Genomic DNA, 24,303 nt, shown 5'->3' with positions numbered 1-24,303 from the left:
TTTTTTAAGAAGCAAAAGTGATGAATTGTAGAATTAGAAGTTCTGGTGTCTATGATGCCGGAAAAGCAGTTTGAGGAAAAATTTGGCCCTTTTAGGGAGGTAACATCCAATTCATTTGACTATTAACAAGATCAGTTCCTCATGGGGATAGTTGAATCTTCTACTGGTTCAAAAGTTGGTTATGCTTAAACATCTTATTTTAACTTAAAACAGGTTATATGTATTCATTTCTTGATCTAAGGATAAAGTCTTTTCTTTGAAAATGTTACTAGCAATTGAACTTCTGGCTTATCTTTTTGCATACATCATATCCATCATGTAAGATCTACAGTTTCCTTTTCATTTTAAATAGAGAGATATCTTAATGACAACTTCAGAGGAATCTGAGGGAAGCTGGCTTCTGTATTTTTTCTAGTCTATTACTGTTTTTTTTTTGTTGTTGTCGTTTGAACAGTTTTCTTGTTCACATCATGTTATACCAGTATATAAAAAAAACAAATTGAGGGGCGATTTTTTTGGTCTTTTTTCTTTCCAAAACACTTTATTTGGTTTTCACAGAAATGCCACCTTCTTTTGTTCTCACCTTGCATCATTGTTCATAACATTTAATGAAATTGCATAATGATCACCAATACAACATACAAAACTGGGCTTGGAAAGAAACACAGTAGACCCCTGATATAACTCAAACGGCAAGACCACACACCATTTGTGTGGCAAAGAACAGCAGATTCATTATTAGCATTCAGAGTATTAGGAAAAAGAGATCTGCTCTTCATGTATGTTAAATGGAGGTCAGTTAAAAGGTTTTCTTCTGTCTGTAAAAGCCATTGTCTCAGCTCATCTGGATTTTAGTAATGGAGTTTTGTATGGCAGTTTTCCAAATGGGCTCTTTTCTCCTATAATCTCAGAAGAGATTTCTCAGTATTTTCAAATTTTTCCCAAATATTTCTAAATTCTAGGAAGAAACAATGCCAGTACCTGCTGCTTAAAATGTCTACATTTTGGTTTAAGCAACTTTTTTTAACACAGACATTAGACTCTCTATATATTATATTATTCATATATAAGTACATATTGTATATTTATATATTATATAATGTCATGTAAATTATATAAATTTAAAATGTATAAAATATATAGAGATGACTATAATATAATCAAAAGAGAACTTGGAATTGAAGGCTAAAAATCTGAGGTTCAAGTTTCGAACTTCCAATTATTAGTTGGGAGAACTTGGATCAGTCAGGTAACTATGTGCAGTCTGTTTCCCTTCCTGAAAATGCAGATAATAATATCTACCCTTAAGTAATGCATGAAATGATCTTGACAATTTAAAATGTCACAGTTATATGAGAGTACATATATGGTTGTATAATATATAAATGGTTATATAAGAATGTAAAAAGTAATATTATGTAAAATGATACTAGCATCAGAAAACACGTTTAAATAGGTTCTCTCTCACCCTCCCTCTCTCCATCCCTCCTTTTGTTTCTTCCTTCCTTCCTAGTAAACATTTTATTGAGGTAAGACACATGTGAAAAAGTACATTATTTATAATTGTGCTGCTCTATAAATTTTCCCAGATGAGTACACCCTTGTTACTACCACCAGATCAAGAAACAGCACATTATTGGCACTCCAGGAGCCCTCCTCATTTGTCTTTTGATCGCTATAGAATGCATCCTCCTGTGGTAATCACTGTCCTGACTTCTAGTAGTATAGATTGTTTTTGTCTAATTTCAAACTTTATATTAATGGAATTTTCACAATATGTATTCTTTTGTGTATATCTTCTCTTGCTCAATATTGTTGTTGCATCACTGATGGTTTTGTATGTAATAGTAATTCATTCATTCTCATCACTGTACAGATTCCACTGTCTCAATATACCGTAATTTATTCATTTTGCTGTCGATGAACATTTGTGTAGTTTCTCGATTGGGAGTTTTACAAATAGTGCTGCTATGCACATTCTTACAGTCTTTCATTAATTATAAGCATGCATATCTGTTGGGTATATACCTTGGAGTAGAATTGCTGGGTCATAGGGTGTCCATATGATCAACTTTAGTAGATAGTGCCAAATGGTTTTCTAAAGTGGTTGTACCAGCATACACTCTCACCAGCCGTGTGTGGGAGTTCTAGTTGCTCCACAGCTTTGACAACATTTAGTGTTTTTCTGTTTGCTTAAATTTTCTGTCTGCAGAAATTTAGCCATTCTTATGAGAATTTTATGCCAATATATATTTATTCATTTATTTTAGAAATTATTTAGTAATAGATGGACATTTAGCTAATTTATACCTGTCTTTCTTTTCTTTTCTATTCTTCCTCTCCTTTCTCACTAATTTTAATGGGTTATATTATTTTTGATTCTTTTATTATTTACCTTTATAATTTTATACCATTCACTTGAATCATTATCTCTTAATCCTGAAATAAGATTTTAGAAAACTATTTACCTATAGATTCAGAAAGGGAAATAAACTTTATATAAATATGAATGTATGCAAATGCATCAATGAACAATAAAGGAAAGCTTATACTAAAAACTCCTACAAATCATAATATTAGTAGAAAGGCTGGAATTGGAGGATTTTGCTGGGGAAATTTGGTTTGTTCTATGCTGAGAGAAAGAGGGAAGGAAGAAAAGTGAAGGAAGGAAAAGGGAGGAAGGAAGAGAAAGAAAGGAAGGAAGGAAGAAAGGAAGAAAAAATGAGAGGGAAGGAAGGAGGGTAGAAATGAAGGAAGAGGAAAAGAAAAGAGTGAACTTGTGTAGCCAGTTTCTCTGCCCTGCAGTGACTTCTGCTGGGAGGAGTTGACGGGATGTGTAACCATTGAAGATTTGTCAGCAGATGCTGCAGGGAATATATGAGATTTTTTTTTTCCTAAATGGGAGTATAAATTTCCCGTAACTACCCAGATAATTTCATCCACATAGATGGCCAATTTACTTAAACCAAGATAACCCCATTATTCCTTTTCCTGATTAATAGTCATGGGTTTTGGGAGATTTTTTGCTTGAGTTACAGGAATAATTGTTTCAACTCTCATGCTTGTTTGGCTTCTGTGAGTCTCAGCCCTCAGGTCTGCAGAAGAGAATTTAATTATGACTAAACACAAATTCTGCATCCAATCTCCTGCTTTGTAGGTATTGACTAATCCCACTTCACTGTGAGTCTAGTTATAGTGATTAAGCTTTTAGTGAATTCACAAAGTAGTTGCCCCAGATTCATTGAATACCCACCGTTTTCCAATTTCTCTTACTATGTGAGGGTGCTGACTCTTACTTTGTTCCCCAATGCATGTAAGGACTTGACAGAAAAAGCCACACATTGTTTAGTTTAATAAAAGAGAAATTTTACGGGACTTTAAATACCATCTCAAATACTTGATGATTCTCATGAGGAACACATGTTTAAATAGTGTGACCTTCCCAGAATTTAAAATAAAGATAGAAGGCTTGGGGTTCAGCTTAGTTTATAAGAATGGGCTTTCTAATGCTTAAAGCTATTTTACAAGGAAATGCTCTGCTTATGAGAAATAGGATATCTAATGTCAAAGGCTGATTGTGTAGGCAGAGAGTTAATGGTAGCTTGTTGGATTTTTAAAGTCAGATCTATTAATATCTATTTCACTCCAAGATTCTATGAATCAATATGCTGCATTACACTGAATCTGGGATACCATCTATGATAAAATGCATTCTGATTTCAGCGAGGTTTACCCTCTCTGAAAAATTGAAGGTTATAAGTTGATGAAATATGGTTTATATTCTCTTATTTCACAAGGAGAGATTTTTGGATCAACATTACTTTGTAGCTTTGATTATTTTCTCTGTTTGCCCTCCTCTCTCATACTTTGCTGGGTTAAGTTAGTTCCTGGGTATACCTTTGGGTTTTCACATCCTAGAGATAACCAAAGGAATATATATTTCCTATAAACTCTTTTGCAGTGAAGCACATGACTACTTACCTAGAGCAAATGGGGTTTGAAGAGAGTTTCTTCTGATTATTGACTCATTAACAGACTAGTAGAACCACGTAAACTTCAGATCAGAGTACTTAGGGCTAACAGAGGACTGTTGACATTTGATAGTGTGTTGAGATCTTTTTGTTGTTGTTTTTAGAATACTATTTAAAGTTTACTTTTCAAAATATTTCAAAATGTTATATTTTGATTGATTCATAAATAAAATGTATATATTTGCTTTTCATTTTACAAAGAATAGCTATTATTTAACAGTGCGGTAATTTTTGCTTTAATCTTATCCCATTAATTTGCACATTATTTAATGCCTAGAGACTATGAAGAAAAAAGGTTTATGTCCTACTTCCCATTTGGCTTTTGAAATTTATTAACATCCATCTTTTGTAATTGCAGTGACTCTTCTCTAGTAAAGTTAAGTTGCTCTAGAAATGGCTTCTAGTGCATATTCCAGAATTGGAATACTGGTGATTTTCAGTGTGTTCTTAGCTTTGGTGCTGCCATTCTCCACTAATTTTGTAAAAAATATGATAAACTTTCACTTTAGTCTTCCAGTTTCCAGCTATTAAGAACTTTGGAAAGACAAATGAATATCAGAAGAGGAAAGGGTCAGTTTTCTGGTTGCCTTCAATCACATCTAATTTAGCCTCATGTACAGTTCCAAGACATTTTTAGTACTTGTCAAGTGCAAAAAAGAAATGCAGAGATCATCTTCAAACAAGATTTTAAAAACAGTGCTTTAAGATAAGGGCAATTGAAAGCTCATTTTTAGACCAAACAGCTAAAAAATATGACACATGCAGTCACTACTCATCATTAAATTTTTCTAAGTACATCTAAAAAACCCATCAGTTGCTCTGAGTATGCACTGATGTGCTGGAACAGTCTTTTATGACAGACCTCCTTTATGGCAGGGTCATTTTCCCCTTCATGGGTGGATGTGGGTGAACCAGGGGCTCCTGGCTCTGCCCAGTGAATGTTCTTGGATGATATGTCTTGATATATGTGTGAAGGCCTCTCTTAGCTCCTTTTAAGGGATGTTATCATTATACCTAAAGAGTGAACTTTCAAGGCATCCAGGTTAAGACACAGGCTTTTCATCTCTTAGGGAATTTATTTAGTCATACCTATATACCCCTTTGTAAGTAACTAAAGGAAAAAGTAAATATTTACTTTAAGGAATAATATGCTGACTTTTATTCTACCCTCTAGTTGGTATTTGGTTTTCATACCTGTGTAATTTTATAAACTAAGCATAATCATTTTGATTTGTTTTTGTGAGGGGGAGGAATCTGGACTAAATTACGGTATTTCCATGAAATGTCACTAATAATTTCAGATCCATGAACTTAGATAGGGAGTGAGAAAATGTGAAATGGAGCCTGTGGTTTTCTCATTAAATGACATTGTGTGTTGCAAACATTGTTTAGAGTCTCATTTTGTTTAATATGGGTGTGTGATTTCTAGACACAGAGGGTTGTTTAAAAAGATAGGATGTATGCCCTGTGAGTCTCTTTTACTTAAAACGGCAGGATTAATATTCATGTAACACTACACACAGGTGCACAGCTGTGGGATTTTAGAGCTCTGTATTCCATTCCCGTAAACTAGCCAGTTTCAGAACCTTTGCTTAATCACGTTGACCACTGCAACTCAGATTATGATTTTTACAGCTACTGCCACAACACCAATTTTCCCACAGCATTTCTCACCCTCTTCCCTTCCCTCTTAATCCGCCTTCACCTTTGCCTCCTGAGAAGACCTGGCAATATTCAAATAGGACAGAGAATGCTTGATTTCAGAACAAAATGAAAATACATCTGTTGCCATTGCAACAGATAAGCAACCAGCCGGCCCTTTTCAACTGGGAGCGATTTCAGGCATCACTCCTTTTAATGGTGAGTAAAGTCATTGTTTTCAGGTTTTGTTAATTTGTGATGCCCCCAGCTGCTCTCTCTCATCTGATCAAGGGCATTCCTGAACATGTGGACAGCTCAGTCTGGTCAAATAACTGACACAAAACTCATGAGGGCCAGCCAGCTGTCCTAATGAGCAGAAGGCAAAAACATGAAAGAACAACAAGGTGCTGGGGTCACAGAATACACAACACACAGGAGCTCCACCACGAATCCGTCTCATGTCATCCTCGCTGCTTAACCGCCCAGGGTGAGAGGGGAAACTGAATACCCCATTCCTACCCCGAGAGAGAAACGAGTTGAAGTAAGAAGTAACAGCCTTCCCTTCCCAAGAATCCTCCTCTGCTTCACCGCCACAGTACAGGCCCTTGAAGGCCCTTAATTGCTGATGGGGATGGAGCAGATAGAATCACCTTGGGAGTTTTTAAATATCCTGATTCCCAGGCCACATCCAGGCCAATTAAATTAGACTCTGAGGAATATCACCATTTAAAAAAGAGAAAGGGAAAAAAGATCCAGGTAACTCCAGTGTGCAGCCAAGTCTGAGACCCAGTGGGCTAGTCTGAGCAAGCTAGAGAAGAAGCAAGTGCGGCGTCTGACAAGATGAAGCTCCACTCTCCCCAAGGATACTTAGGAGCTAGTTGTTGCAAAGAGAAGAAAGGGAAGAAAGGCAGCAGGAAGAACCAAGTTGCCCCTTCCTGTCTTTTTTAAGTCAACTGGAGTCTCCACCCACCCAGTGTGGGTAACCTAGGCTTCCACCTGCAGGTCGGGTTGGGGGGAGGTGAGTCCCCAGGTCTGGGGGACTGGGCGGGGTGAGGTGACCGCTGGGAGCGCTACCCGGCGGCGCATCAGCAGCCTCAGGCGTGGGCCCTGCACTCTCCAGAGAAGGCGGCGGCTGCCGGGTGGAGAGCAAGTTGGGGGCGCAAAAGAAAGCTGGCTCGGGCGCAGGTGGCGCTCGCAGCCCCAGCCCACAGTTGAGCCAATCGCGGGCGCAAGCGCAGCCTGGTGGCTGCGGCGGTAACGGAGCGCGGGGCTCTGGCAGGAGCCGGCGGAGGCAAAGGCAGCGCCAACCGAGAGCCGCGCGCAGGCTGGAGGGAGATCCGCGGCGAGGAGCCGGCGAGAGCGCTCGGCGCTGGGCGGTTTCCTGGCCGAGGGAGGCTAACTTCTCATGGGGAAGAAGTGGAGGGATGCGGCGGAAATGGAGCGGGGCTGCTCCGACCGCGAGGACAGCGCGGAGAGCCGCAGGCGCAGCCGGAGCGCCAGCCGGGGCAGGTTTGCTGAGTCGTGGAAAAGGTTAAGTTCCAAGCAGGGGTCTACCAAGCGCTCAGGACTCCCGTCGCAGCAGACGCCGGTGAGTGGCCAGGGGAGAGCCCCAGTCTTTGCTTTCCTTTCTCCCTCCGCACAAGACTCGAGCCCTTTCCATGGTGCTGAACTTGCCTCTTTAAGGGTGTGAGCCAGGGAACTTGTGGCGCCGCTTCTAATGAAAGAAAGTGCTGGGGGCTGTGAGGTAGGGCGAGAAGGAACGTCTTCCTTCCCTTCAGCAGGGGAGGGTCTCCTGACGTATCTGCAAAAATTGAAAACATGTTCGAGAGGCGAGGGGGCTCGCTGTTAGATCATAAGAGTTTTGCAGTTAACAGAGCGTGTGAGATGTTGTCGAGTGTATTGTGACTCCTGTGTACGTTCCCAAGGGTCTGTCTGTGCAGCATGTCGAAGGTACTCGGCCTCCGCTGAATGAGGGCGGAATAGAAAGGGCAAGCCATATTTTTACTCTCTTAACACTTGCTCTTTCCATCCCACACCCCCACTATTTTAATGGGAGCGTTTAATTGTTTGCAGAATGTCATTTGCATACAGAGAATAGCAAGAATATCCCAGGTGCTTATAATCCCACTGCTTAACATATACAGCGTTCAAACAACAGTTTTCCCATGTGTCAGCTCCTCTTCACTGTCTAATTAGTGCAATAAAAGCACTCAAGTGAAATTAATATAGGCATCATATGTGTGTAGAGAAGTGCAGTTGATAAAAAACTTTAGCTGCATTTGCATTTTTATTACGTGAATATTATGTTTTCCTTTATCCCAGAGGGAGAGAACTCTGTTCTAGAAGAGAGTGCAAAGCCCTCCTGTTGCTCCTTGGGAAGGAGGATACACCACTTTTAACTTCCCAAACATTAAGAATACCAGAGTGTGTGTGTGCGCGCACGCGCGTGTGTGTATGTGTGTGTATTTGTTTTACATCCAAAGGGCTTGACAGCAGATGTTGCATATTGAAGAGACTTTGATTTAATTAAAAGAAATAATGGTACATAAGCATTGATCCCACAGCGTGATTAATGTTACCCTGCTCTGTTTTTGGGAAGTCGTCACTGAAGGATAAAAATTAATCCCCGAAAAGTAAGACGTTTAAACATTACTTCAACAGAATGTAATATAAACATTTAAAATTTTTGGTGTGTTTATTTTGGTTGCTTGTTTGCAAAAATGTTATGAAATTTCAGGTATTGTTCTCAAATACTTAATGTTTTTTGTGAGCAGGTTTTTTCATCTAAATATGGGTATAGCACACGTAAAAAGGCAAGGGATTTTACTTCAGGTGTAGAAATATTGTTCAGAAATGTGGACTCGAAAATATTTTTTTAAAAGAATATTAATCTGATGATAGGTTTTTCTGAAATAAATTATGTGGAAAATATAAAATTCATGACATCTGTTTTTTATCAAGTATGTGAACTAAAAATTTAATCCTCTTTTTAATAGGAAGTCTAAGTATTAATCTGAGGAACTTATGCTGCGTTTTTGATTCTGTTCAACAGGTGTGTGCAAAGTCTATATCAGGAACATATAAAATCTTCATATAACTATGTTATAAGTTAGAGTAAATGATTGCAGGATTGTTACCTAGAATAAAAATGTGGGAAAGAACCTAAGAGGGTACCATGACAACCAGAGACATCTGGAAAAGTAACTATGTCCTCTTGTTTACTAAGGGTGATGATGGTGCTGTAGTTCTCTGTAGTACTTGTTAATTGAAACATTAGTAATTCAGTTAAAAACAAGTTAAGGCAAAAGCCTGTGATTATTCTCACATTGCATGGCAAATTAGATACTGATTTTGTTCTGAAAACCTAATAATAAGTGCTTCTAGCTATAATTTTTAATTATCAGTATTTTAAGCAAAGATAGTGAGGTTTTATAAATTTTAGAGCTAAGATGATGGTTTTGAACCAAGGTTTGATTCTATAGTTGTTAACAAAGAGTTTTGACTTCATTTGTGAGAAACCCAACTTATTTATGCAAACGGGAGGAAGTAAATCATAATGCTTATAGCAGACATGCTTACAAAAGTTTTAATCTTTAAGGTAAGATTTTTTCTCCCCCTTAAATTGAGCTATGAAAAATAGCCTAACCTATAAAGATTAAAGCAGTTCATATGATTAATGCTGCTTTTTATTTATTTGTATGAATAGGTAAAATATTCCATAATGTAGCTGTGAATCCTATTCATTAAGTATTATCCCCAGAATATTGTGGTATCCATCCTGACAAAGAAAATATGAGGGGTTCACTCTTTCTTTTGAAGACAAAATAGAAAAACGTGGAAAAATTTGATTAATAGTAAAACATGGGGGCTTTCATAAATCTTTTTTCTTTTGAGAATATAAAATAATTGTTTTTCCTAATGTGATATTTGTTACTCTCTTCTCTGCTTTAGTTGGATTCTTGAAATCATTTCGAGTTAAAGTTATTCCCAGGGAATGATATAGTCCATGACTCTGTCCCAAAGGGAATGATTGTATTAGTTTTTTTTTCAGATGGAGTCTTGCTCTGTCGCCAGGCTGGAGTGCAGTGGCGCGATCTTGGCTCACTGCAACCTCTGCCTCCCTGGTTCAAGTGATTCTCCTGCCTCAGCCTTCTGAGTAGCTGGGATTACAGGCACATGCCCCCACACCTAGCTAATTTTTGTATTTTTAGTAGAGATGGGGTTTCACCATGTTGGACAGGGTGGCCTCGATCTCCTGACCTTGTGATCTGCCTGCCTCAGCTTTCCAATGTGCTGGAATTACAGGCATGAACCACTGCGCCTGGCCTAGTTTTCATTTTCACTAGCAACAAAGCATTGCTTACATCGTAATTAATAGAAGATATTTTATTTAGCAAGGAGAGTTCTGCTATACTCCTGGTATCCAGAAGTACTTTATCCATGATCTGAGACATGCTGTTTTGGTGTGTAAAGTGTAGGGGAGGTCAGCTTGACTTGGCGCTGGCAGTTAGATCTCCTACCTACTTATCACTAAATAAATATGTAGGGGTTTTCTTAGAGGTTGGGTAACTCCATAATTTTGATGCCAGTATTAGAAAGCCAAAAGTTGCGTTTCTGGCAGTCTCTTTGGAGTAAATGAACTCTTGATGCTCTTATGGAGTATGGCAGGCCTACAGTAGAAAATGTGTGCTATCCCTGCCACTGCCCACTTGGATCTGCTTCTGTTCTGGTGACAGGCAGAAGCAGCGCTGCCCTGTGCAGTAGCTGAAGGATGGGGCAGCTGTTCTGTGTCCTAATAGTGGCATTTAAAATGCATGTTCTCAAGTTCTGGACCACAATAGTGGGTGTGTCTAACGAATCAATCCTTGTTGATTTGAAAAGACTTTTTTTTTTTTTTTTTCCATTTTTGTAATTCAGTAAACATTCTTCTCGCCCCTATTTTAAGGCTTCATGGTTTACAATGGAAGCTTTATGAATTAATGTTGCTTTGTTATAATCTATTAATCTACAATACTAAAATTACACCCCAAATCATAAAATTCTGATACGGCAAAGTGGTATTTAATTATATGCATTCCTTGGAAATTTTCTGAGATTGGATCATAGGTTATTTTTCAAATCTAAACTGTTTTTTAGTAAATGTAAAGACATTTTATATTAATTTTATAATTGTATTATTATGAAAGTTATACATTTGAAATTCAGATATCAAATTAAGCTTCTGGATATTAATGTTTTAAATACTGTCTGTGTTGAATTAGTCAATAGGTATAAATGTAATTTAAAACTTCTTTGTCTCCATTCTATAAGATTTGGATTTCATATTTCTTTGTGAATTATTGTTCTTGTTATTCCTGCTATTTGTTTTGATTCTATCTGTACAGAAATGCATGGAAATCTATTGAAAGTTGATTCAATAAGTGCTGTCTCGCATTACAAATATCAGATGCTTACCACAGCATGTATGTATTTTTATTTTATCACGAATTTTAAAATCAGAATATAAAGGAAAAATCCAGCATTATTTTGGGAGAAAGAGAAAAAGAATTTAGATTTCAATTAAGTATATGTATCTCCTCCCAAATTGTATGCTCTCCTTTTCAAGCTTAATTTAAATTTAACCACACATTTATCTTTATTTAATTATTTATATTTATTTAGGTAAAATATACATATACAATTTACCATATTTGCCATTTTTCAGTGTATAGTTTAGTGGTAATAAATGGATTTATAGTCTTTTTTTTTTTTTTTGGCCTCCATATCCCCCCTTTCCCTTGCAGTTAGCATGTATGTATTTTTAATTTTAAAAGGAGATTTCTCTTTCTACCCCCACAGCTATTTAAAAGCTTGTTTTCAAATATGTGCAGATTTAATTTAGTCTCAGAGTAAACTCTGTAAAAGGAAAAAAAGAAATGGTGCTGAGGGAGTAAAATGATGGAGGTGTAATTAGAGTTGTTTTTCAACCTTAGATAGCACTCTTGCTTCCACTAATGCTATAATTACCTTTATCAGCAGGTACCAACCACAGATTATCACACCTTGTGCAGACAAGTGGGCAACTGAGAGAGTGTATGGAAACAGCAGTGAGTATGTAGAAAGCACAGTGCTACCAAGTAAGCAAGTACATTTCAGCTGGTTACCAAAGCCACTCTTCTCACAGCTCTTTGAGATGCTGTGTGTGCAGGAGGGATCCACGAACAAACCTACCATTCGTTTCTCATGTTGACTTGCCCTCTTTGAGTCTACTAGGTAATTGCCAGTTTTCCCTGCTAAAAGCAGAATTCTTTAAGGTCTTAAAATAAATGAGGAAGGCCAGGCACAGTGGCGCATGCCTGTAATCCCAGCATTTTGGGAGGCCGAGGCGGGTGGATCACATGGTCAGGAGATAGAAACCATTCTGGCCAAAATGGTGAAACCCCATCTGTACTAAAAATACAAAAATTGGCTGGGGGTGGTAGTGCGCGACCGTAGTCCCAGCTACTCAGGAGGCTGAGGCAGGAGAATCACTTGAACTCTGGAGGCAGAGGTTGCAGTGAGCCAAGATCATGCCACTGCACTCCAGCCTGGCGATGGAGTGAAACTCCGTCTCAAAAAAAAAAAAAAAAAAAAAAAAAAAAAAAAAAGGAAAAAAAAAGCCAAGTCAAAGGGAAAACTAAAGTCAGAAAAACTCATCTCCCAACCAATTGCCCATTTAAGGATTACATGGCTAGTAGGTCCTTTGTGGCTATCATAGAAACAACTGCAACTGGGTGAAAAGAATTCTTGTTTCCTTTTTCAGAGTCTAATATGCTATTGCAAAGTCATTAAACCTTTAGTAGTTTGTTCTTGTTACACAAAGGGCTCTCCTGATGAAAGCAGAGCGAATCTCCTGCAGTGCTAGCCCATTATTGAATAAACCATTTCTTGACAGGTTGATTTTTGTCTACTGCCTTTTACTCACTCTGCTAAAAAAATAAAAAAGGGACAATGTTGTATTGCTCAGGAATACAGTTGTATTTTCTTGTTATTGTGATTTTTTGTGTGTGTGGAAAAAAAGACCATTTTCTGATAGTGGTCCCTTTTGCTGAAGCATTTCTGAAATAATATCTTTGTCTAGTAATTAATATATCACAACCAACAAGCCCCTCCTCCTGAACACAGTGAATTAAAAATTTTAATTTAGTTTCAGCTTTAATTTGAGGACCACGAATATGTTAGAAAATGCCTAATTCAAATATTTTAGGTTTGGAGGAGTAAAATATCTTTGCGTTGTGGTGATTTTAAGTTTGTTTTCATTATTCCCAAAGATATTAGAACAGCTTCTCCTGCAATTAATTACTGAGATCTTTTAAAAACAATGGAATCATTAAAAATAACTTATAAATAGTAAGAAAACATTACTTTCATTTTGTTAGAGCAGCTGTGATGGTCTATGTGTTGGTTTTACTTTTTATTTCTTTTATTTGCAAAGCCAAAAGAGGGCTGATAAAGCAAAAATGAAAGGATTATAGAGAACAACGTTTAAAGAAACATTCATCTAACTTTTGTTGAACACTTAAGTGTTAGGCACCATGGTAAGTACTGGACAGCCTCTCTAATAGAGCTGATAGTTTAACACAAGAGATATGCAAAGTGACAATACAGAGATACACAAAGTCTAGCTTTATAGTCAGAATACCTTGGAGCAAAGGTTAAAGTAGTCAATGCCTCTTTAAGTGTGGTGGTGGGAGGCTTAGAGAAAAAGCTTCTGAGACGTTGTACCTGCTTCTCAAAAGATGAGGAAGAAAAACAGTCCCTTGAATTTTGCAATTTGGAAAGAGGGCAATAATACCTTTCTGAGAGTCATTTTAAATGAGTCATGAGGATAGATACCAGTGCAGTGAATGGGAGGCAAGTTAGATGAGGAAAAGAAATAACAACAATGACAGCAAGTGCAAATATTTGTATGGTACTTACTATGTGCCAGGCACTCTTCTAAGCACATTGCATGTGCTGTTGTCTATTTCCTGACTTCCCATTAGAGTTCCACTATTTATTACAGCTGAAATATAAGCTCCACAAAGATAGGATCATTGTTTTGTTCACTGATTCATCCGTGAGCCTTGAACAGTACCTGGCACATAGTGAGCACTCAAATATTTCCTCAGTGAATGAATTAATCAATTAGTAAGTACCTTAATAAATATAATACTCTCTAGTTAATATAAGGTAGATTTTAGGTTCTTGGCTATGGAGAGAAAAATAAATAGAGACAGAAATTTGTTTTTGCAAGATGAGAGAGATATCGGCATGCTTATTTGCTAGAGAAAGAACCTAGTAAAGAAGGAGAGTTTAAATAAGCAGGAGATAGAATAGCGATAAAAACTAGTCCATAGGCCTGCAGGAGGTGGGATTTATTTTATGGGATAGTTGAAGACCAATTTTTCCACAGAGTAAATACAGACTCCGATCCCTCTCTTTGTCTTTAACAATTTGCCTGGTAGAAATTAGACCTATGGTTGATTCTTTTGCAGGTTTTACTTAGTATATATTTAGTCTAGAATGTTAGTGAATTAATTCACAAGTTGTCATGCAAGAAAATATGTACTTTGATTGAAACTCTTGTTAAAAACTCAGAGATGGCTAAAATGCTATTTTGTATCTTTCTCTGACTTGGCCAAATCCCTCAAGGCACATAAAAGATTTCCCAGACTTCAGTAAGGTAGGAATCACTCCTTTGGTTGTCCTGAAGAAAGATATCTAAATTCAGAGTTGACATGACAATCTGCCAATCCATGCATTTAATGTAATGGGATTGTGCATTTATTAAAAATGCCTCCCTGGAATACCAAAATTTGGACCACAAAATAGTCCTAAAAAAGGGAACACATTCCTGGTGATAACAAGCTAGGTTTTTGTCCTTTCTGAAGGTTAATTTTTCTAGGACTTTCTTGAGAATGGACTTTATCATGGTGAGATTAGGGCGGAAGGGCTCTGTTGAGTAAGAGTGTTCCCAAGAAGGCTGATGCGAACACAGCTCATCTCTCATTTCAGAGTTCACTGGAAAATTTCAATTTCTTTTAGAAAACAGTATGGTGGCTTTGGAACTGAGCAGATCTAGATTGGAATCCTGGTTCTGTCCATTATTAGCTGTGTAGCCTTGGGTGAATTATATTTCTATGACTCTTTTCTCCCCAATTCTGTTAGGATAATCCTTCTTCCTTTCCTAGTGAGTTTAAGATTCACTTTAATGTTTTGTTAATAAAGAAATGTGTTTATTGTATTTATTTTTATTTAAAACTTAGTCTCAAATATACAAATAGTAGAAAATATGACAAAATAATCCACATAATCATAATACACATTAGAGATGAACAATTTACCATCTTCAGTTTTATGGAAATAAATAAAATGTCTTAAAAGAAGCTAAAATATCTCCATGCCATTTCCTTGATTGTCCGGATCCTAATCTTTGACCTGAGTCAAAATTTTACAAGGGGCAGCAGGGGTGTGGTGCTGTGTTTCCCATCTAAGACTGTATTAACATTCAAATTAGACAGACTTGATTTCCAGCCTGATTCAGGTCATTCACTGGTTTTGCAACTGAATCTTATTGTCTTCCATCATGATAAAATGAAGGTGGAAATACCTGCCCCCGAATGAATTATGAACATTAAATGTATTGCTATGTATAGTTAATTCAGTGTCTGGTCAGAGCTATTTACTGAATGGAAACAGTTATGTAACTATTGGTGTTAACTAGACGTGTTACAACACGTGTGAAAAGCAGAAGTTGCTTTTGTTTGATGGGAAATGTTGTTTATAGTCTTTAATTTTTCTGAAATTAGAATGTTGTTGATCATATCCAAGATGTGGTATAAGATTGATGATTGTTTTGGGCTGGTTGAGAAAGTGCTTTGGAAAATAAAATCAGTTTGTCTTTTCCAAGATGATTATTTTCTACAGCAGATCCTGGTCCTTGAAATGTCCATTCTTCTATGGTTTTACCAAAGGTAGTTTATTGACATTCTTGGGGCTAAAATATAAAATCCATACTATATTGAAATATGATACTTTTTGCTTTTGGCATTTTTATTACTGGATTCTTTATGTATTGAAATAGATTATAGTTATAAAATTAATCTCTTCATGAAGCTCAAGGACTTTGGGAAGGAATGTTTTTAAAACTTTCTTTTATTGTGGGATATTACAAACATATACAAAAGTAGAGGCAATGGTATAATAAATCTATAACTCAGCTTTAATAATGATCAAATCATGACAAATCAATCTTGCTTCATCTTTATCCCTATTTTCTATTTATTCTCTCCCCCACTAGATTATTTGTAAGCAAGTCTTAGGTATTACATCACTTCCTCTAAAAATATTTATTTATTTATTTTTGAGGCAGAGTCTCACTGTCACCCAGGCTGGGGTGCAGTGGCACTATCACTGCTTACGGCAGCCTCAACCTCCCAGGCTCAGGTGATTCTCCTACCTCAGCCTCCCATGGAGCTGGGACTACAGGCATGCACCACCACACCCTGCTAATTTTTAGATTTTTTTTGTAGAGAAGGGGTTTCACCACATTGCCCAGGTTGGTCTCAAACTCCTGGGCTCAAGCGATCCTTCCACCTCAGCCTTCCAAAGTGCTAGGATTACAGGCATGAGCCTCTGCAACCACCCAGGACTCTTTATTAAAACAAAACTGCAACACTATTATCAAATTAGAAAAAAAACTTCTTAATGCCCACAGATATTGAATTAGAACTGTATTTCCTTGATTACCTCATAATTCTGTTTGAATTAGAATCCAACTGTAGTGGACACATTATAGTTTTCCTTTTTAGTCTATAGTTTCCCCTCTCCTGATCTCTCTTCTTTTGCTCTCAACAATTATTTGTCAGAGAAATGTATTTATCCTGTAGAGTTTTCTACATTCTGTATTTTGCTGAATACAGCCCAATGGTGTCATCTCAGATGTTTCTCTGTCCATTGTATTTCCTATGAACTGGTGATTTGACCAGGTGCCTAGATCAGTTTTAATTTGAGTTTTTGGCGACAATACTTCATAGGTATTCTGGCTGTATCTCATTTTTGGGTATTAGCCACCATTGGGGATAATTGCTTAGAGAAGGGGCTGGCAAACTTTTTCTTCAAAGAGCCAAATAGTAAATGTTTTGGGTTTTTTTCTTTTTTCTTTTTCTTTTTTTTTTTTTGATTTTCACTATTTTGCCCAGGCTGGAGTGAAGTGGTGCCATCTCTGCTCACTGCAACCCCTGCCCCCTGGCTTCAAGCAATTCTCCTGCCTCAGCCTCCTAAGTAGCTGGGATTACAGGTACCTGCCACCACTCCCAGCTAATTTTTGTGTTTTTAGTAGAGACAGGGTTTTACTGTGTTGGCCAGGCTTCTCTCGAACTCCTGATCACAAGTGATCCACCCACCAAAGCCTCCCAAACTGCTAGGACAGGCATGAGCCACCGTGCCCGGCCAATGTTTTAGGTTTTGCAGGCTATAAGGTCTCTTATAATCATTCAATTCTTGCTGTTACAGCTCTTTCAAAAGCAGCCATAAGCATTATGTAAATAAATGGTCATGGCTGTGTTCTAATAAAACATTATTTATAAACACTAAAATGGGAATTTCCTGTAATTTTTACCTTATGAAATATTATTCTTTTGATATGTTAACCATTTAAAAATGCAAAAATTATTCTTAGCTTACAGGCTAAGAAAAACTGATAATGGACTGGATCTGGCCCTTATTTTGAGTTTGCCAAGATCCATTATTTTATTTGGGCATTGTAAAATAGTGATATTATGATTCTGTCTTTCCTTTTTCATTTATTAACTGAAATAATTTTATAAACAGAAACTTTCTTCATCTATTTTCTTATTCTGAGTTATAATTCTTATAATAAAGTCAAGATAAATGTTTGAGGCAGTTTTTAAAAAGTTGAGCTAATAATAGTAAGAGCTGTGTGGTGGCATTAATTTGTTAGTGTACTGTCAGGCCTTAGATTTTAATTGGGGCATTGTGTTCAGTTAACTAGCAGAAAATATTTGGCCCAGTAATTGTGGAGGCCAATTAAAGTATTATTAAGAAATAGAACTTATAAAAATATATTGTCAAACTATTTCTATATTAAAGATTCTGCTTTCAGAATTTAAAAAAGTGTTGGACATCATGTTAAGTTTCCAATACTGCCATAAGAAACTACTACAAACTTAGTGGCCGAAAGTAACATGTATTTATTATTTCAGTTCTGTAGTACGGAAGTATGACATGGGTTCACTAGATCACACATCAAGATGTCAGCAGGGCTGTGTTTCTGTAATATCTAGGTGAAAATCTACTTGCTTGGCTTTTCCAGCTTCTAGAAACCACCCACATTCGTTGGCTCATGGTCCCTGTCTTAGTCCGTTTTCACATTGCTGATAAAGACATACCCAAGACTGGGAAGAAAAAGAGGTTTAGGCCAGGCACGGTGGCTCACAAGGCAATCCCAGCACTTTGGGAGGCCGAGGTGGGCAGATCACGAAGTTAGGAGATCGAGACCATCCTGGCCAACATGGTGAAACCCCATCTCTACTAAAATGCAAAAAATTAGCCAGGCGTGGTGGTGCGCACCTGTAATCCCAGCTACTCGGGAGGCTGGGGCAGGGGAATCGCTTGAACCTGGGAGGCGGAGATTGCAGTGAGCCGAGATCGAGCCACTGCACTCCAGCCTGGGCAACAGAGCAAGACTCCATCTCAAAAGAAAAAAAAAAAGAAAAGAAAAAAAAGAGGTTTAATTGGACCTATAGTTCCACATGGCTGGGGAGGCCTCAGAATCATGACAGGAGGTGAAAGGCACTTCCTACATGGTGGCAGCAAGAGAAAATGAGGAAGAAGCAAAAGCAGAAACCCCTGGTAAACCCATCAGATTTTGTGAGACTTACTATCATGAGACTAGCAAGGGAAAGACTGACCCCCATGATTCAATTACCTCCTGCTGGGTGCCTCCCACAACATGTAAGAATTCTGGGAGATACAATTCAAATCGAGATTTGGGTGGGGACACAGCCAAACCATCTCAGTCCCTTTCTCCATTTTCAAAGGCAGTAAAGTTACATCTTGTTGGCCTTTCTGCTATCACATTGCTTTCTCTGATTCTCCTCTTCTGCCTCTCTCTTCTACATTTAGGAAACCTTATGATTGCATTGGGCCCACCTGGGTAATTGAAAACCATCTCTTTATTTTAAGGTCAGATGATCAACTACCTTATTCCCCATCGACATGTAAAGTAGCATATTCATAGGTTCTGGAAATTAGGATGTGAACCTCCTTGGGAGGTTATTATTCTGCCTTCCATAGGCATTGAGATATTACTTTTTGATTTGTTAACGCTTTACTAGAAAATGTTATGGAGATGGTATTGAATGATTCTCTCTAAGGTGTCTTTAAATCCATGATAAATACTCATGTATTTGGAATGAGCTTCTGCTGGTAGACAAAGGAACAGAATAGATGAGGTTCCTTGCACACTTTGGTTTTCTGAGTGTTGAATTTATAGTGATGGCAGTAGAAGAGGAAGTTACCTTTCTTACTAGTGGATAGTCAGTAAATTTGGGTATGTGAATGTTTTGTTTTAATGAGCACCCACTTCCTACAAGAGAAGGACTCAAATGCTATAGGAAAAAGAAATGTGAAAAAGACTTCTAAGAGACTTACTTGCTACAGAGGGGAGGAATGAAACTAGAATTTGGCATATAACGTGATATATTGTAAGCCTATTAGATAGTAATTATACATATTTTATATATTATGACTATATTATTCACATTATAAGTACACTAAAGTTGTCTTAATTATATTATTAGCCAGCTAAAAAGTTTAATAAGATGGGTCAAATGAGTGAGAAAACCAATTGATTGTACTCATGAACAGATAGTGTAATTTTCAGTTATTGATTAATTGAATCGAAGCTGTACAGGTAAAATAAGTTTTTGAATATTCTTACTTATTATTTTCTCCATGGATATTGCAAAATGCAATTATTACTAGTTTGTAAATATATATATTTTTTCTTCTCAATGAGTGAGAACAACACTTAAGTTTAAATTTTGCATTACACTTAGTTTTAAAATAGGGCTGTTACCATTTTTTCCTGTTATTTGAGGACATCTGATTTTTGATAAAAGTGTCTCCTTTGCTGCATAAATCAAGATTATAATAATAGATAATTGTTATACATCACTGTTAATAGGCAAGAAAGAAAGGTGAAAAATTTAGCACTCAGTGAGTACATAACAATAGCTTGAGGCTTCAGAATGTTAACCTCAAATAAGGTGAGAAGTTGAGCCTCCCTTTCTTTTCAAAAATGGGCCTATTTTAGGGAGATATGGCTTTGTGAAAAAGTCTAGACAATCCTGACCTGAAAAACCAAATTACTGCAAGTACAACTGAAGTAGCAGGTAATCTTGGGTTATGTGTTTACAACACTCATTTGTATCTGTGGGAATGTTTTGAGCTTAAAATTGCAGCACTTGTCCAGAATTATGGAAAAATGAACAACCATGTTTGTAGATATACAGCTGATGGAGACTCTGTGCAGATGATTGGATATTGTATTAGTTTATTCTCATGCTGCAGATAAAGACATATCTGACACTGGGTAATTTGTAAAGGAAAGAGGTTTAATTGACTCGCAGTTCAGCATGACTGGGGAGGCCTCTGGAAACTTACAATCGTGGTGGAAGGGGAAGCAAACATGTCCTTCTTCACATGGTAGCAGGAAGGAGACATGCCAAACAAAGGGGGAAAGCCCCTTATAAGACCATCAGATCTTGTGAGAATTCACTATCACAAGAATCACTATCACAAGAACTCATTATCACAGTTACGGGGGTAACTGCCCCCATGATTCAATTACCTCCCACCAGGTCCCTCCCATGACATGGGGATTATGGGAACTACAATTGAAGATGGGATTTGGGTGGGGACATAGCGAAACCATATCAGAGATGAAGGCTTAGAAATTCTGCAATTGGTCACTCATGGCTAAAAAGAAGTACCAGGGAAACATGAAACAGAAACTAAAGAAAGCTGAAGATTATATTCATAGCACGGCGAAGAAACCAAGACAAAGGCAAAAAGGCCTGGACCTTCACTTTTAGAGGCTTTTCCCTTTATCTTTCCTGAATAAGGATTTTACTGTAGTTATACTATATATTATTAGTATTACTATTCCAACTTGTGTGTATAATTAAGTTTAAGTTAATTGGTGAGTATTCATTATGTGTCTTTATTTGTTATTGTCTTTATAAATTCTCTCATAAAATAAGCCCTTCAAGATTTATTGAGAGAAAGTAGTATAATTGGACCTGACATTTGCTGTCACCAACACGTTGCCCAGAGTGGGTCCCAGTTTCAGAACAGGATCTATTCCCATTTTTTTGACTTCATATCACAAAGTCATCCCTGTAAACACACATTTTGAACAAATAGATAAACTCTAGAATTGCTTTCATTGTTCTAAATTATCGACAGCCATTTTGTGACAAAGAAATGAGTTTTTATGCATTTAAAAGCATAAGATACTCCCGCACTAAATGCAATTAATTTTCCTTAAAAGATAAACAGTAATGATTCAAATTACCAAAGCCTAGGACAAAATGAGAATGATCTGGCTCACAGCTACAAAAAGAGCTCATTGCCTTGAAGGTTCATCAAGTTATTGAATGTAACTATAGAATGCACTGGTAACAGTAACTAAAACAAGAGCTTACTTCATGTTATTAAGACCAAACATCCCAAATGAATAGGCCATGATAAATGAATGCAGAAGGAACCAGAGATAAGCAAAAAAAAAAAAAAAGTCCTACTTTTGTCTCATTACCCATTAAATACAGTTGGGGGAGGGAAAACTTTTTTTTTCATTCATACTGTATCTTGTATAACTGGTGCCTTTGGGTCCACTGATGGAGACAGACTATTAGGCTGGTATGATAACATCATGGTTCTGCATTAATGTGAGCAGTGAGGTAATTCACAGGATATTGTATTACTGCATAGTTTATGAATCATACACATTGTAAGACCTCTGGAAGGCTGGATGTTATTTCTTCTTCCTGGGTAAAATCTTTATATGTACCAGAGTATACTATGTACCAGAGTATAATCTGGTCCTTTGGTTTAGGACCTCCTTCAGGACAATGACTGTATTTTATTAATCAGTGTATTCCTAAATCTTGCTCAGTGGCTGGCATGTTGTAGAAACTCAGTAATTGTGTGGGAAGTAAATGAAAGAGCATAATGAAAATACTTTAGACTTTGGTGTTTCATATCCTGGACAGAGAGAGGATGAAGGAAGAGAGAAAAATGAGCATAATTTTGGCGTTTATTACTACCAGGCTCTTTTAATGATCTCTTATGTAATCTTTCAACATCATTCCACGGTAGGTTTTCTTTTGATGCACAAATCATGGGAGAAGAGATAAAATTTCAGAGAAGTGAAATCTATTTTAACCAAGGTCAGCTGGGAAAAGGTAGAACAAGAACTCAAATATAACTACCCTTTAATTTTTTGTCAATACTCTACTGACTTGTGAATTAGAGGTAAGATGATAAAAAGAGTGTAAGCAACGTTAATGTGTGTCTTTTCCCTCACAAAGATGATTTCTTCTTGGAGTTGGCTTAAAGGTCACTGTGGATGTAGAGACTAAGTCAAGGAAGTGCTTGGCAAGGAAACCATATTGTTTGCAGGCCTGCAAACAAGCTTAGGTTCAGGAGAAAATTACTGAATGAAAAAAATAAAAAAATAGGGCAATATAGTTGTATTTACATGACCTGAAGACTTTATTTCCAGTATCTTTTCAATGTGCTGAATCATTTACTTATCCTTTCCAGTTTTAGATAAGCCCTGGTTATTTCTTTATGTGATGTCAATCAAAATCAGATCTAGAAAACTTTAAATTCATCAAGTGAAACTTACAGAACACTTAAGTGGGTTCTCTCTCTCTCTCTCTGTCTCTCTCTCTCTCTCTCTCTGTGTGGTATCTACTATTAAGAATATGACAAGAGACAAATAAGTGTCTTCATTAAGAGTTTAATTTCAGGAAGTTATTACCTTGGTTTGTCTCAAGGTTAGAATAGAGTCAAGCCAATATGCTGTATCTTCAATATTTTCAATTGTATCAAATGAGTATTGATGTCCATAACAATGACCCTCAATCAAGATACTGTACTCAGTCATAAGAGGATGGATTTATGTTTCATGCTTCCTACTTACTATTGTAAGAAACTGCATTCAGATCAGGAAGAGAAATGTTCAGAATCAATGGGTAAAAGAAGAGTTGATGATTAATTGGAAAATCATTTAATCAAAAATACCCCTTTCACAAGCATTTTTTTTTTTTTGAGATGGAGTCTCACCCTCTTGCCCAGGTTGGAGTACAGTGGCATGATCTCGGCTCACTGCAATCTCTGCTTCTTGAGTTCAAGCGATTCTCCTGCCTTAACCGCCCAGCACCTGAGGCTACAGGTGCACGCCACCATCCCCAGCTAATTTTTGTATTTTTAGTAGAGATGGGGTTTCGCCATATTGGCCAGGCTGGTCTTGAACTCCTGACCTTGTGACCCACCTGTCTTGGCCTCCCAAAGTGCTGGGATTACAGGTGTGAGCCTCTGTACCCGACCACCAGCATTCTTATTTAATCTCACTCTATATGCTTATAAAAAGTATAAGACTACCTCTTTACAGCCAAGTATATTTAAAATCTAATTAGGACAGGTTGCCTTTTGCTGCTAATCTAAGGTCACCCATATAATTGAATAATTTCCATCCATTCTTTCCCATCTTGTAGGGATATAAGAGAAGCAAAATGTGCTGACCCTCTTCATTTGTTATGAGAAGAGGCGGAAAAATGAATATTTGATGTATGCTTAGCATTTTGTTAAGCTTTTTTTGTTTATAAAACTTTCATATATCGTATGTGTTATCTCATTCAATTTGTACAACAATCTGATTATGTAGGTAACATTTTCATTTTATCAAGTTCCAGCCCTCCTGGAGCTTATATTCTAATGAAGGCCAGCAGAAGATACACTGGCAAGCAAATAAATATATAATAAAATATCTAGTGATTATAAGTGCTGTGAGGAAAAATTAAGCAAGATAGGGAGGTAGAGAATGAGAGGGGGCACCATTTGAGCTAGAGAGAAAGTCTATCTGATTGTTGCTATTAGGTAGATGTCAGAAGGAAGTGAGGGAGCAAGCCATGGAGATACTAAATGAGGGAAAGAACATTCCATGCAGAATGAACTGCAAGTACAAGTCTCCCGAGGCAGGGGCATGCCTGATGTGTTTGAGGAACAAGAAGGCAGCCAAAGAGGCTGGAGCTGTCAGCCTGGAAAAGAGGGATAGGAGAGAGAGATTTGAACCCAGGTCTGACTCCAAACCTATGTGCACAAATGCTCCCCTCAATCTATGAATTGGGGGACAGTGTAGCAATTAGGGAAAGATTAGGAGATTCCAAACAACCCTAGGCTTTGCAATATACACTGTGAGTAATGTAGGAAATCACAAACAGAACCGTAAAATGTTTTATTGAAGGCAGGATTATGTAGTTTGGCCTTTAGGATATTGGAAGCTGTGTGTTTGCAGATTCCAACTACACAGGGCAGATTC

General features: G+C 37.3%; 1 protein-coding gene across 6 annotated transcripts in view; it reads left to right on the top strand.

The window, feature by feature from the left end:
• Nucleotides 1–7,040: 7,040 nt before the first annotated feature.
• The window catches only part of TRPM3 (transient receptor potential cation channel, subfamily M, member 3), a 990,741-nt gene continuing 973,478 nt past the window's right edge, over nt 7,041–24,303 (top strand). For all 6 annotated transcript variants that reach the window (XM_011970174.1, XM_011970169.1, XM_011970163.1 and 3 more), the window contains exon 1: nt 7,041–7,260. In XM_011970174.1, coding sequence (XP_011825564.1) covers nt 7,078–7,260 — 183 coding nt within the window. In that variant the 5' untranslated portion in view covers nt 7,041–7,077. The remainder of the gene's footprint in view (nt 7,261–24,303) is intronic.

Source organism: Mandrillus leucophaeus, unplaced genomic scaffold (genome assembly GCF_000951045.1).
Source record: "Mandrillus leucophaeus isolate KB7577 unplaced genomic scaffold, Mleu.le_1.0 Scaffold93, whole genome shotgun sequence".
NCBI classification, from domain to species: domain Eukaryota; kingdom Metazoa; phylum Chordata; class Mammalia; order Primates; family Cercopithecidae; genus Mandrillus; species Mandrillus leucophaeus.
The sequence above is the reverse complement of the archived record's forward strand: the minus strand, read 5'-3'. Positions and strand labels throughout refer to the sequence as shown.